The following is a 15,766-nucleotide window of genomic DNA, read 5'->3' as shown; positions in this document are numbered from 1 at the left end:
ATCGAACAAGTGTTAGTCAGTAAATTAAGTAACTAAAAAACATTATACAAATTCATAAACATAAAACTAGATAATGTTACCACCAAACTAGCCAACTTGATAAATTATACAGTGAGCTGAGCGTGATTAGAGAGTAACATGTAGTAATTCAAGTAAGAAGTATATATCTTTTCGCAAAAAAAAGGAGTATATATCATCAAAACAACAAAAAATGAATATAACCATAAATGGTTGTAAGCAGTAATAGCCATGAATTAACAAAATATCAGGTGGAATATAGAGTCTTGGAAGGATGAAAAAACATCAATTCACAGGTGTACAAATTACACTTATTCAACGACCCACGTTTGGTACCCGACTCCGAGACATTACATGTCAAAACATTATAGAGTACAAGACAACCAACTCATACTATGGTGATAATCCAACTCCTTCCACACAACTTGACAAGACAACCAAAAACATGTATGCGCTTTCAAACAAAAAAGATTATGCACTTGACACGTTAAGGCACATGCAAGGTTACATGCCTTCATCATGTAACTTTCAACTCCTTCCACGAGTTGCAGCATTTGTGGCCACACCAGAGAGAGACAGAGCCTGAGCCTGCACATGCGACTTAAAATTAAGAACTGTTCACTTGCAGGGTGGTAGTATTTTGACCTCAAGTCATAAAGTGTATTACTACCAAGAATTACTTATTTTAGCAGCAAAACTAGAAAAACGAGCTCTATGGTAAAATTAGTTGAATTTACATTACTTACACATATATCCTGTTGTGCAGATTTGTCCGAAGAATATACCATTTTGCTTTTGCCTTTGCTTGAATGTGAATTCTCCCTCTCCGGCAGAAGTTCTGGTATTCCAACAGAGTTGACATGACCCAAATGTTGGGGGTTGTACGTTGCCCGGAATTTTTGTGAGCTTGATGCCGAGTTTTCCCCTCTGTACATCTGGCAAGGCATTTCCTCCTCAGACATGCCTAGTCGGTAGCCAGACTGTGTTCCGCAGCTCTCCGAATATGTTGTGACTTCTTTCTGCAACATGGGACTGAGCACACCAATCCTAGGAACAGGGCGAAATGGTTTACTGGGACAATGTGGATGTTGATACTTTGCAGAAATATCCATGGTCGGTGCACAACTTTCATTGATGATGTTGCTGTCTCTGTACCATATGAAATTTTCTACATCATACTGATCATGCAAATGGTATGAATTAGGAAGTAGACAACGGCTTGGCATGTTCCCTGTAGACGCTTCACATTGTGTGAAGCATGTGTGCTTCCACAAGTCTACTGATCCATGAAGATGTCTTCCCTGCATATGGTCACTTGTATAGTAACCCGTCGAAGGTCCTGACATTCTTGGATCAAACATATTTCCTGCCTTTGTTTCTAATATGGATCGGGAACCATTTACCTGGATCAGATTTAATGCACTCTGGTTCCGGGGTTCAATACTTATTTGTGCTGCCTTTTCCGACTTATAACTGCTCGAAGACGGTAATGCATGGGCAAAAGTTGAAGCCATGCCAGAGGTATCTTGATATTCCACAAAAGAACTATTATTTATAACTTCGTGCACTTTGGTGTTCTTCCTTCTCTTGTAGGTTTTGAACACTGGTGAATGACATTTTGCAGCACCGTTCTTCTGATTAATCGGTGTTGACTCATATGAATCTGAGAAGAAAGAGCAGATAAATTAGGCCGTTTATACAATAAAAGAACATGGGAATTCACCAAGGCTTACACGTACCATTTACAACTCGATCTACTTTCATGGATTCTATATTGTAGGAAGGTGAACGACATCCCTCAGAACCCTTCTCTTGCGATAATTCCTTGGGGACGTCATGTTGTCCTCGTGCAAATCCATTCAACATTCTAGCTGGTGTGCTGGTATTATTATATAATGGTTCCAATTTATCCCTGCAGCTTTCGCAATACCATCGTCGAAATGTTTTTGTAGTAACTAGCAATGAATTGATGTGGTCATCAAATAGTGAACGGAAATTTGAGTCATTCATCTGCATCTCACGAACATACCCACTGTGGCCACAAGAATATTAACTATCAGTGAGGCAATGAGTACATGTAGCTTTGATCAATACATGCAAAAGGAATTGCTAAAGAGAACATATAGGATGGATCAGATGCCAAAATTAGTAATAAATGATTCTGTAAAATGAACCACAAGATCACGTTTTACTTCAATCCATCCACCTGACTAACTATAATAAAAGTGATATCTATTGGGCCACAACAACAACATTCAAAAGTAATCCATCCACCAGATTAACTAAAGGAAAATTTGACATTATTTTACCAAGCAAACAAGGGGAAAAAAGCCAAATCATTTTACAGCCATAACTTTGGGTTTATTGGTCTTTTACCCCTCTTACCCCCATGAAACCTGAACAAAATAGAAGCACCTCCCAGCAAACAAATGGATTATGCTAAGCCTGATAATTATGACTCCGTGTGCATGGGCACCGAGGCAATATGATTCTTTTTTATCTAAAGCATAGCACGGGAATTCAGCTGGTATTAGAAGCTATGGGGACTAATGCGTTAGTGGTTAGTAAAGAAGCAAAATATGTGATCCCAAATATCACATATCCCACAAAGGGAATAACTTGTAGGTCATGTTATGATTTTAATGTTTCAAATAGATCAACATATCCAGAAACATTAACTATTTGGGATAATAAATTGTTTGGAATTGCAAGCTTCTTGCCTATGGTGTGCAAGATAATGACTTCATAGATTTGGTTATCGGCCCGAAGACAGTTATTTTTTTGTTTGTAACCTGAGGACAGTTATTTGCCTGATATATTGATCTAAACCATTCATGAATTGTATAAACACTTAAAACCTGGACCCCAAAATCAAAAGTATGATATGCTAACATATATTACAAATTATTTAGGCATAGCATACCCCTAACACACATCAAAACTACTATAACATAGCATAGATAGAATCGTAGCGAGATTACCTTATGGAGAAATGGTGGCATTGCCCATTATCTATGTTATCATCATTTACATCAAGAACAATGTGATCAGAGGATCTCTGCTCCATTTGAGAAGTGCTAGATCCAGGTGTAATCATGAAATTCTTCATAACTAGTTTATCTCCCGCAGCATAATTATGTTCTTTAAAAGTAGAAGAATGGTACTGTCAGTTGTGAATCTATAAAAATAATATATCTATTCTAGCATTAGACACATGAAACAGGCACACACATACAATTCTTGGACCATAAAAGCCATAAACCCTATATAAAATCTGTGAAAATCTAGAGAAGATATATGAAAATCAATGAAAACTAAAAAGCCAAGCACATAGTATGACAATTCGCTATGGGTCGACCCTAGAAATTTCCACCTAACCTGCCAGCAAAAGGAGAGTAACCAAAAAAGAAAGACTTTGAAAACACAAATTGCAAGCCTAAAAAAGTAACACACGATTTGCCATGGGGATGCATCTTAAGTTGTCGTTATGCATCACATGAGTTTGGAACATACCCTGGATCATGGCAAATTGTGTCATTTAAAAAAAGGTTATGGTAACAATTAGATTGTGTGTCATTTCCAAAAACTAATGTTGTGATCATGGCAAAACTGCCATGGTGACGCATCTTAAGATGACGCTATGCTATCACTTATGCACGGCCACTTTGCATAAGATCATGGCCACTTTATCTATAGTAGATCATGGTAAATTTGTGTGTAATTTTCTACATTGGCAACTTGTGTGTTTATCCTGGTTCACAACAAAAAAATAATTGTGCATCGCCAATGTACATATGGTAGTTTTTATGCATAGATCACGACAACTTTGTGTGTTGAAGATATACAAGATTATGGCAAAAATGTGTCATTTGCAAAAAAAAAAGAGGTTAGATTGCTTTAATAACCAATTTGTCCGCAAAAAATATACCAGGTTGCCATGTTTAAAGAAAGAGGTTTTTCATGTGGTAAAATTAAATAAAAAACTAGTTGCCATGCTCCAGAAAAAAAAGGTTTGCCATGTGATAAGAAGAAATATTTGGAAGTATTTGTTGTGTTATGTTTGCTTACCATACTTAATTTGATGCCATTTTTAAATTTACCAGACTACCAAGATGGTTCAGAAAAACTTGCCACGTGGCAAAACAGGACAAGAAAAATAATTGCCACCCTAATTGTATGGGTTGCGATGATGATTCAAAAAGACTTGCCATGTGTTATTTAGAAAAGTTGTCATCTAGTGCTATGATGAGTTGCCATCCTAGAAAAAGACATCTAAAGTTGCCATGTCTAGATGATAAACACTGTCATGGGCTAATGTAGGAGTTACCATCTAAACCCAACAGACAAACAAAACATATCTGAAAAACACAAACTTGCCATCCTTGGAACACACAATTAACCATGGCAAATTTTGGATGTTGGCAACAACAAAAAATTCCGCTCACATATGCTAATCACAATAGAGCAAAATGCTAACCGCAGAGCAAAGTTGTCAAGCATCCACCTCCTGCAAATTTGAGCATCCCACCAAACTCCCCAGCCTACGCCCTACCACTCCCTCTGTTCCATTCAGCAAATGCAAACAATGTGTACAACGGCTTCAGAAATCAACATGAGCACCGTGCCCCACGCCCCACCTCTTCTATTCAGCAAAGCAAACAACCGCGCCGGTAGCTAGAGAAAAATCCTACCCTGCCGCTAATTTTAGGTCGGCCGTCGCCGTTCACTCTCCTTCTGGTGGATAATCGAACAAACACCCCAGAAAAACTGGATCCTTAAAATTCCCGAGCCCGAAATCCGACGTGAACGTATAAACAAGTGAGGAGGAATAACGACCATACCTCGACCGAAGGAGCGCACAATGAGTTTTCTAGATTCACATAGGGACGTTTGCGGTAGCGAGATGCGGCGATGGGTTCACACGCGGCTGGATGCGGTGGTGGGGGATACAGCGCATGATGAGTTTTCTAGATTCGTGTAGGGGAGTTGGCGAACGAGGTTGGATACGACAGCGGGATGCGGAGATGGGGATACACGCGGCTGGATGCGGCGGTGGGGATATGGCGGCGGGATGCGGCGATGAGGATACACGCAGCTGGATGCGACGATGGGGATATGGCGGCGGGATGCGGCTACGACGGCGGGATGTGCCGGTGGGGAAACAGTGATGGGGATATGGTGGTGGGATGTAGCGGTGGGGATGCGGCAGCAAGACGACCTAGGTCAGGGAAGAAGCAGAATGTGAGCGAGGAAGGAAAAAGTCAGTGGGTGAGAAATAAATGAGAGTGCAAACTCTCTGACCCACGACGCGATTCGTGCTACCGATCCGACGATGATCATTGTGTCACGTCGACACCTGATGGAGCGAATGCTGAATCATCATGCCACGCTGAGACGTTCCACATTGGCAATGTGCGAAGATTCGCACACGTGGTCCGAGAGTATGCCTTGCATCGCGCCAGGAATCGAACGAGCGATCGTCCGCTATAACATTTTCATATTTTGTTTACCAATAAAATCAGATCCTTATATCGCTGACTACAAGTAGGTTCCAGAAAATGGGCCATCCATATTGGATGGTGCTGTAGAGAAATTACCATAAAAATAGGATGACAGCTAAAAAAATCAGGAATCGGAACGTAATCAGCACCATCGAATGTACAGATTAATTCCTTTGGTGTAATTAATATTATACTTCAACTAAAATATACTCAAAATGATAGTTTAACTGAATATTCTAGGAAGGACAATACCTCTCGTGGTTGTTCAAACCGCTTCAGATTTGTTTATAACGGCACGGGAGGCCCATTTGTAGCAAAATAAGTTGAATTTGAAGGACTACCATTCCAGGTTAAAAGTTAACTAAATAGTTTCATCATGGTATAATAGGGGCTTGTCTCAATATGTTATGTCCACCGCCGCATCCAGCCGCGTGTGAACCCATCGCCGCATCTCGCTACCGCAAACGCCCCTATGTGAATCTAGAAAACTCATCGTGCGCTCCTTCGGGCGAGGTATGGTCGTTGTTCCTCCTGACCTGTTTATACTTTCACGTCGGATTTCGGGCTCGGGAATTTTCAGGATCCAGTTTTTCTGGGGTGTTTGTTCGATTATCCACCAGAAGGAGAGTGAACGGCGACGGCCGACCTAAAATTAGCAGCAGGGCAGGATTTTTCTCTGGCTACCGACCTAAAAGTTAACTAAATAGTTTCATTCAAGCCTGACATTCTGAGACAAGCCCCTATTCTCATAATGTCAGGCTTGAAGTTGGACATAACAAAATATTCCCTTGTATCATGTAAATAGCACTAGCCATTTCAATTCAGCTATTTGAATTTGCGAAAGAACGTGAGGACAAGAAGGCTTGATGCAAATGTGAATGGTGTTGAATTAGAAGCTAAAAAATGGTTTACACTGAATGGTTTATTGTACCAGTGAGCTTATTTGTATCTTCTTTCTCAGGTTTAGATGAGGCATCACCCATTAATACTAATGGAACTATGCATATCCCAAGCAATGTTAATTTCATGGATGACACAAATCCACAAGATATTTGCGAGAAGATTGCAGAGAAAAAGGAAATGAACAACAAAGTAAAATTAGGATTTCTGCATGGGGAGTCGATGCTTAAAAGAAGAAACACAGATAATAGCATGAAGACGTTACTGGTGAAAAGGCATAGTATAGAAAAAAAAAGATGTTCAGAACATACAAGAGAAGGAAGAATGCCAAAGTGCAAGACATTATAAATAACAGATATTTTGTGGACTATCAAGATAGGTCTGAAAAACAATAGAGATTGCAATAACAAGGAAAAATATGCTATAAGCACCATGCAACCACATGTAGGCATGCTATGCCAAGGTGCTAGCCCAAGTGGCGGAAACATACCATATGCCAACAATAGCACGGATGGTGATGAAAATATTCAAAACAATGGTGCCTAACAAACTCCATGTAGTTGTGAAGATGAATTGAAATACTCTATGTGCTTTTGAAAGGTGATAACTATCAACCATGTGTTACTGAAGGTCATAATTCTTTATTATTTTTCCATACCATGCCATGAGAATCTTGTATCATTGAAAAACCTCGTTATACTCACATCCGCATATGTGGCACTGCCAAATTTATGGTAATTAGGACCAAGACCCATTTGCTAGGTATGGATGCTTAGTCATTAGGCTTATTTCAATAGTAAATCAATAGACAATAATACAATTATTTTGATGGTCACTTCTTGCGAGTTTGTCATTAGTTGAATCAATGAACTAGGTGCAGTTCCGAGTGTTGAAGTATGTGTGTATTGCCCAACCTTCTCTACCAGTTGACTTTTGGTTCTAATGGTTGGTGCATGAAACTTAATATCAAGTTGGTATATTCTAGCGACATTAAAATCCATAAATCATACGTATTTCATCCTTGTACTTTCAGTATGGCAGAGGTTATGAAGGACATTCTAACTGATCTTCTTTAGTTTCGTGATTTGGCAATTTTTCCTATTTCACATATTGGGCAAGCATACATGTAACTATAGGATTTTGCTCTGTTTTGTTGTTGCCTTGTTTATTTCTTCTTCCTTTTTACTTAGTTCTTAGGTATTGGCTAACCTAGGTTTTCGTCTCGTTTTGTCTCCTAAGGCCTTGTACAATGCAAGGCACTTAGGTGAGGTGCTTAGAGAAATAAACCAGTGTTTTCTTAAGCACCGGTGCTTACTTGTAGAGACTAGACGCTTAATTAGGCGTCTCTCCTGTAGAAATAGGCATCGATGCTTCAGCAAAATCCGGTTTATTTTTCTAAACACCTTCCTAAGCACCTAACATTGTACAAGGCCTAAGATCATCAAGTGAGAACACAGAAGCACGAAACTAAAGGGTAAACCCAATCCAAGTTCGACAAAAGAAAAGTAACTTTGATGATCAATCCGCTCCAAGGTGTGCAAGAGTTGGTGACATTGGAGGCAAATCTTTGCAAGGAGGTTGTGGAATAATTTGGTGGGTTTGGTGTGCTGGGATGGCCGGGGTAATTTGTAGTAGTTTGTTTGGTAGAAATGTGAAAAATAACCTTGGTTAAAAAAATAGCCTTGGTGATCAATCTGCTCCAAGGCGTGCAAAGTAGGTGACATTGGAGGCAAACCTCTCTTTTTTCACAGCACATTGGAGGCAAATATTTGCAAGGAGGTTGTGGAGCTAATTGTTGCGTCTGGGTAATTTGTAGGAGTTTCTTTCCAAAAATGTGAAATGGCGGTGCTCTAGAGTTTTTGGATGGAAAAGGGGGAGGGTGTGAACGAGTTGCAACGTCTGGACGATAAGAAGGAAGAAAATATTTGCTAGGGATATTGTGTGGGCGAATTGGCACATTTACACGTAAACATTTCTACGAAATTGTTGGGAGTTACAAATAGTAATAAAGTGTGCCTACATAAACTGCAATTTGTTTTGTTTTTGTTATTATACATTGGTTGGAGAAAGGTAGTATTTAATTTTGAAAAAAATATGAATTATTCTTTTGTATCCTTACATAATGTTGTGGTACAAATTAGGAAACAAGACTCTAGGACAAAATTTTGCAATCAACAAATTTCTCTCTTAAGAAAATGCAAGTGTCTTGATGCATTGGTAGGAAGAGTTTGTACAAGCCAACGGGAAGGGCAACATGATGTGGTTCCTTGGTTACAAGACGAGCTCCAAGGCGTACAAGATGTATGACCTCGTCTCGAAGCATGTGCACATCTCCCACGATGTTGTCTTCGACGAGGAGGCAAGTTGGAGCTGGGAGGCATCGGGAGAGGCGCTAGCGAGCAGCTCCTTCATCGTGGAATACTCAGACAGCCCACACAGGCATGCTACTTGAGAAAGCTGCCATGGCGGACTGCAACACCATGCACACGCAGGCGGCCTACGCAGCCAAGCTACTCGAGAAAGCTGGCATGGCGGACTGTAACCACGTACACGCCAATGGAGGCACGGTGCAAGCTCAGTAAGGAACACAATGAGACGCCAGTGGACGCTACCTTCTATCGGAGCATCATCGGCAGCCGAGGTACCTCATGCCACCCGGCCAGACATCTCATTCGCTGTTGGGTTCCTGAGTAGGTTCATGGAGGCGCCGGCCAGCGATCACCTCGCGGCCGTCAAGCATCTATTACGCTACATCACAGGCACACTCACGCACGGATGCATGAGCCGCCTTGGCGACAACAGGACATTGGCCGGCTAAAGTGATTCAGACCATGTGGGTGACGTGGATTCCAAGAAAAGCACCTCAAACGTGATGTTCTTTCTCAAAAACAGCCGAGTGAGCTGGCAATCACAGAAGCAGAAGGTCGTCGCCACTTCATGTGAGGCGGAGTAAATTGCGGCGGCAACAGTGGCATGCCAAGGAATCTATAAAAGGGCATGTATCCATCTCCTGTAAATTGCAGCGGCAACAGCGGCATGCCAAAGAGTAAATTGCGGCGGCAACAGCGGCATGCCAAGGAATCTATAAAAGGGCATGTATCCATCTCCTGTAAATTGAAGTATTCAAGCTTCCACCAATCAAGTGTCTCTCTCCTGCTAGACCACACACCGCTCATCTTAAGACAGATTCTTGTGTCGTTTGGGGTCCTTTGCTAAAGTTGTTTCTTTTTTTTTGTCCGCGCCTCCAAATGTATGGATTTATGTTAGCTGTGTTGGATTTGCTCTTGCCCACTTGTGGTTTTCCGGAGAGACCTGATCTTTTAGATGTAGGATGATGGTCTGTTACTTTATCATATTATCAATATGTTTATGATCCACCATGTCTTCATAGATTTCAGATCTGGATTTATGGTTTTGTCATGGATTAGGTGAAGGGATGTTGAAGTTGTAGTGTTTCATGGATCGGAGAATTGTATCTATGTTACTCTACCCTTCACACAATTTTCCTTGTTTGGTCTAACATAATTTGCCATTATTATCTAACTTTATGTATTACTAGTGCATGGTCACAGTAAACACAATACTTTATAATTGACGTTGTAAAGGTGGATGCATCTTCTGATGCACATGATGTTGTGCCTATTTTGGGGAATTTTTAGTGTTTCATGGATCAAAGAATTGTATATATGTTCTACCCTTCATACAGTTTTCCTTGTTTCGTCTAACAGAATTGCCAATATTATCTGACTTTATGTATTACTACTTACTGTGTGGTAACAGTGAACACAATACTTTTCAATTGATGTTGTAAATGTGATGCATCTTTCGATGCACATAATGTTGTGCTTATTTTGGGGAATGAGTGCCCATAGGGCACAAACTTTCCTTCATGCCAGACAATTGATTAGATTATAACTACTAGCAGTATGAATAATTTGTCATGAAATATGGTTAAATTGATCATTGCTCCATGTATTAATGATTATGAATGTTCACACATGTTTGCCCATATCTATGTTTTCTTTCTTTAGCTGGCATTTATTAGGTATCAGTGCATTTTATGGTTCAAGAACTGTATGCGCGTGCACAATTGACAGTATCACTGTTGTACTTTTAAAGAACACAGTTATGCTAAAGGATAAACTTGTCATGAAGAATTTCATGATTACAACTAGATCTAACACTTCTCAAATGGACCAGAGGTCACTCCTGATATATATGATGACAACATAGATAATGGACCATGCCACCCTTTCTCTACATGGTAATCTCGTTACGCTTTTATGCATGCTATGTTACAATAGTTTTCATGGATCAGTGACTTGTAGGTAAAAAGAATCATATAGCATCTAACTTACTAGTTGCCGCCCAAGTTAGCTGGTAAATTTTAAAATGGCATCAAAATAAGTATGGTAAGCAAACATAACACAACAAATATTTCCAAATATTTCTTCTTATCACATGGCAAACCTTTTTTTTTCTGGAGCATGACAACTAGTTTTTTTTATTTAATTTTACCACATGGAAAACCTCTTTCTTTAAACAAGGCAACCTGGTTATTAAAGCATCCTAACCTCTTTTTTTTGCAAATGACACATATTTTTGCCATAATCTTGTATATCTTCAACATACAAAGTTGTCGTGATCTATGCATAAAAACTATCACATGTCAAAGATTTGCCATATGTACATTGGCGATGCACAATTATTTTTTTGTTGTGAACCAGGATAAACACACAAATTGCCAATGTAGAAAATTACACACAAATTTACCATGATCTACTATAGATAAAGTGGCCATGATCTTATGCAAAGTGGCCGTGCATAAGTGATAGCATAGCGTCATCTTAAGATGCGTCACCATGGCAGTTTTGCCATGATCACAACATTAGTTTTTGGAAATGACACACAATCTAATTGTTACCATAACCTTTTTTTAAATGACACAATTTGCCATGATCCAGGGTATGTTCCAAACTCATGTGATGCATAACGACAACTTAAGATGCATCCCCATGGCAAATCGTGTGTTACTTTTTTAGGCTTGCAATTTGTGTTTTCAAAGTCTTTCTTTTTTGGTTACTCTCCTTTTGCTGGCAGGTTAGGTGGAAATTTCTAGGGTCGACCCATAGCGAATTGTCATACTATGTGCTTGGCTTTTTAGTTTTCATTGATTTTCATATATCTTCTCTAGATTTTCATAGATTTTATATAGGGTTTATGGCTTTTATGGTCCAAGAATTGTATGTGTGTGCCTGTTTCATGTGTCTAATGCTAGAATAGATATATTATTTTTATAGATTCACAACTGACAGTACCATTCTTCTACTTTTAAAGAACATAATTATGCTGCGGGAGATAAACTAGTTATGAAGAATTTCATGATTACACCTGGATCTAGCACTTCTCAAATGGAGCAGAGATCCTCTGATCACATTGTTCTTGATGTAAATGATGATAACATAGATAATGGGCAATGCCACCATTTCTCCATAAGGTAATCTCGTTACGATTCTATCTATGCTATGTTATAGTAGTTTTGATGTGTGTTAGGGGTATGCTATGCCTAAATAATTTGTAATATATGTTAGCATATCATACTTTTGATTTTGGGGTCCAGGTTTTAAGTGTTTATACAATTCATGAATGGTTTAGATCAATATATCAGGCAAATAACTGTCCTCAGGTTACAAACAAAAAAATAACTGTCTTCGGGCCGATAACCAAATCTATGAAGTCATTATCTTGCACACCATAGGCAAGAAGCTTGCAATTCCAAACAATTTATTATCCCAAATAGTTAATGTTTCTGGATATGTTGATCTATTTGAAACATTAAAATCATAACATGACCTACAAGTTATTCCCTTTGTGGGATATGTGATATTTGGGATCACATATTTTGCTTCTTTACTAACCACTAACGCATTAGTCCCCATAGCTTCTAATACCAGCTGAATTCCCGTGCTATGCTTTAGATAAAAAAGAATCATATTGCCCCAGTGCCCGGGCATGTTGAGTCGTCATTGTCGGGCTCAACATAATCCATTTGTTTGTTGAGAGGTGTTTTTTTATTCCAGAGGTTTCAGGGGGGTAGGAGGGGTAAAAGAAGAAACACCAACAAATCCAACTTTATGACAGTAAAATGATTTAGCTTTTTTCTTCTTTGCTTGGTAGAATAATGTTGAATTTTCCTTTTTAATCTGGTGGATAGATTACTTTTGGATGTTGTTGTGGCCCAATAAATATCATTTTTCCTTGTAGTTAGCCAAGTGGATGGATTGAAGTAAAACTTGATTTTGTGGTTCATTTTGCAGAATCATTTATTGCTAGTTTTGGCATCTGGTGCGTCCTATATGTTCTCTTTTGCAGGTCCTATATGTTCTCATAGATGAAGAATGTGGAGGGAAGTAAGGTTCAATATGTCACAAATTAATCAAACACATGACTCCTAAAATTCAAATCATACATAGATATCGAAGGATATCTAGCAATAGAATAACAAAAGAAAAATAATTGAACTGAGCACATCACAAAAGACAAGAGCTGAGCGAAGAAGGTAGCACAACGGTAATAAATATGAAAGGCATATTTCATCACTGGTGTGCGATAAGGATTGGGTGTAAGATTTATTTTCCTTCGGCCATTTCATCGAACATTTCGTATGCATAAGCCAAATCAAAAGATGGTAAAAATGGATCGAGGTAATTGGCCACCTGGTTGCATGTGTCGAGTCATAGCTTCATGGGAGCTAGCTTTGTGGGTGATGAACTATGAAGCATCTGGAAGCAAGCCAGGAGTGTGTGGTCCATGAGCCATCGAGGCTGTACTCAACCCACTGCTTTAATATCAACACAGGTTGCACGTTATTGGAGCAACATTATGGTGCAGCAGAGCAACAACATCAAAGAACATAACTTTTTTACCTAGGGTTGGTGCATGAGGTGTATGGCGGACATGGTAGTAGATGAACAGGGTAGAAGATGAGTGGTGGCTGGAGCATGATGCTGATGACGGCCGGAGGTTGTCGGGGATTGTGGAGACTGATTGAAGACAGCAGTAACTGGTTGGTTGGCGAGCTGATCTAGAGGCAGGGTCGCAACTGCATCGGCTGGAGTCTGAGGCCGTCGATTCAGACAAGCCGACCTAAATGCAACAGCAGCAGCTCCCACTACCCGAGGGGAATTTTCACTATCTGCAGTAACATTGGAAGGCTTCAGATGCACATAGTGTCCAGCAACAATGCAAAATGAGAAGGAAGTTGCACTAAACAAACCTCCTCCAAAGTTGTGTCTTCCTCTGGAAGCAAGTTGTAGAGCACATGAATATGCCGCACATTTCCTAACATATGGCGATGGATCCTTGAGACATTTCTTTACAGCAACAGATAGTCTGATACAATCAGAGCAACGAATGCAATCTGAAGCCATGGCGTGTAAGGCCCAAGACGTCACCTTTATGTGTGATAAATCATTCTTGAATATGCTAATGGAAAGGAGAGCTTTATTCTGGCACCTGCGATAATAGCAAGAAAATTTGCAGAATCACTTCCAACAGCACATGGCAATTACTCAAAATTCAACTAGTTGCAGGATTCAGACTTAAAAGGTAGTATGATCTTTGTCAACAACATCAGAAAGAATCTCTGTTTGCATGTCAAATATGTAATTGCAGCAAATTCATGGTTTAATCGAAGCATTTGCCAAAAGAAGATATTGTTTCTCCGATCAAACATGCAATGACCGCATGAATCTAGCTGGACCAACAGTAGTTGAGCTCACGTACGTTATTACTCCGACCTGGCTCTGTTACCAGGAAAAGGTTGGCTCGCTTCTCCGGGTCTCGGAGCAGTTAGAGGTAGACGAGCTTCATCTCGGACGACTGCCCCACCGCCGCCCCATTCTTGACCAGCTGCGCCGCCCGATTGCAAATCAATTAGAATTCCGTCCAGAAAGAGACGAAAGCAGGGGAGTTTCCGAACCAAACCTGCGGGAAGAGCGCGTCGACCTGTCGGCGTCGAATCGGGAGTCTACGGAGGCGTCGTCGGTCGGTCGCGGTCGTCGTAGAACTGCGCGTCGCTCCCCATCCGCCCCATCGCCCACGAAACTGCCGCACCGCGCTGCTCGCCTGCAGATCGAACGTAGCTCGATAGCATTACCAACCCTCTCCGGCCGCGGCGGGGAGGCTGGGAGGAGCGGATCTCGACGGCGGCGAAGAGGTCGGCGAGGGGGGAGGGGGGAGGGCGTGTCCGTCCAGATCTCGAAGACGTAACGGTTGTCTACAGTCTTGGCCGACATCGAAAGGGCCTCCTCGGCTGGCCCGGTATTTACATGGGCCGTACCACAGCGTATTCATATTTTTCTATTCTCTCCCCAAAATATGACAGACTCGGGAGCCCCTCTTGACAATTTTTAAAATACGGAACAGTTTTAAAAATGCGATCAAAATTTGAAAATTAAAATATTTAAAGAAATCATGATATATTTTCAATTTATTAAAAAAAGAACTTTTTTGAACTCCGAGCAAAATTTGGAGAAGAGCAAACGATTAGATATGTGAACAATTTCAGAAATCCTGAATATTTTTGAATTTGTGAAAAAATAGTGAAAACATGAACATTTTTCATCTTTCTCGCACTTTTTTATAAAATGTAAAACATTTTTATAATTTTTAAATAAAAATTGAAAACATGGAAATAAATTTTGAACTAAAATTTTAAAACACAATTTTATAAAAACCAAACATATTTTGAAATTCACTATTTTTTAATGTATGGTTTTTTTATATTTTGAAGAAATTTTGAGAAAATCCAAATATTTTTGAAAAAACGATTTTTTTTAAAGAAATAAAAAGAGGAAAGAGAGATAAAAAAAAAGAAAAAAGAAAACGAAAAAACAAAAGAAACCGAAAAAACGGTAAAAGAAACAAAAAACCGATTCAAGGAACCTTCTTCCCAAAACCGGCTGCCTCGCTCGGGTATAGTGGGCCGACCCAAATTCTCGCACTGGGCATTCGCCTGTGCGTTTGCGCGAAAATTTGACGCAACGAGTCATATAGGTTTTCCCGTTGTTGGGTGTTGTACACTCCCATCCTCGTCTCCTCCCCAAAATCTGACGACGGCATGCTGCTCCCACGACTTACGAGGCAACCTTCTTCTCCCCCTTCGCACCATAGATTCCAATGGCGACATTGCGGGGTGGTGGATCGATTCGCTCGAGGTCAGTCAGCAGTAGAAGAGGGGATGTGACGACTGTTGGCGACCACCGTAAGCGAGGGAGGAGCATGGGGATCACGCATCAGATTGATCCCCTCGCCGGAGATGAGTGCAGTGGGGGTGGCCTCAAGCG

At 40.3% G+C, this 15,766-nt stretch overlaps 1 protein-coding gene across 4 annotated transcripts; it reads right to left on the bottom strand.

Moving 5' to 3' along the window:
* Positions 1–254: 254 nt before the first annotated feature.
* LOC125536329 lies at positions 255–14,700 on the bottom strand. 4 transcript variants are annotated; one of them, XM_048699526.1, is made up of 10 exons: positions 14,406–14,700; positions 14,205–14,330; positions 13,874–13,934; positions 13,696–13,760; positions 13,346–13,614; positions 13,136–13,257; positions 3,000–3,159; positions 1,758–2,050; positions 765–1,681; positions 255–606 (listed from the first exon to the last, which is right to left on the bottom strand). In XM_048699526.1, exons 6-10 carry the CDS (start codon positions 13,155–13,157, stop codon positions 547–549), a joined length of 1,452 nt encoding a protein of 483 aa, XP_048555483.1. In that variant the 5' UTR covers positions 13,158–13,257; positions 13,346–13,614; positions 13,696–13,760; positions 13,874–13,934; positions 14,205–14,330; positions 14,406–14,700; the 3' UTR covers positions 255–546. The 4 variants fall into 4 exon arrangements, with proteins under 4 accessions (XP_048555483.1, XP_048555484.1, XP_048555482.1 ...); XM_048699527.1 differs by having other exon boundaries at positions 13,136–13,260; positions 13,696–13,934; XM_048699525.1 differs by having other exon boundaries at positions 13,696–13,934.
* Positions 14,701–15,766: the final 1,066 nt, after the last annotated feature.

Source organism: Triticum urartu, chromosome 2, assembly GCF_003073215.2.
Source record: "Triticum urartu cultivar G1812 chromosome 2, Tu2.1, whole genome shotgun sequence".
Lineage (NCBI taxonomy): Eukaryota > Viridiplantae > Streptophyta > Magnoliopsida > Poales > Poaceae > Triticum > Triticum urartu.
The sequence above is the reverse complement of the archived record's forward strand: the minus strand, read 5'-3'. Positions and strand labels throughout refer to the sequence as shown.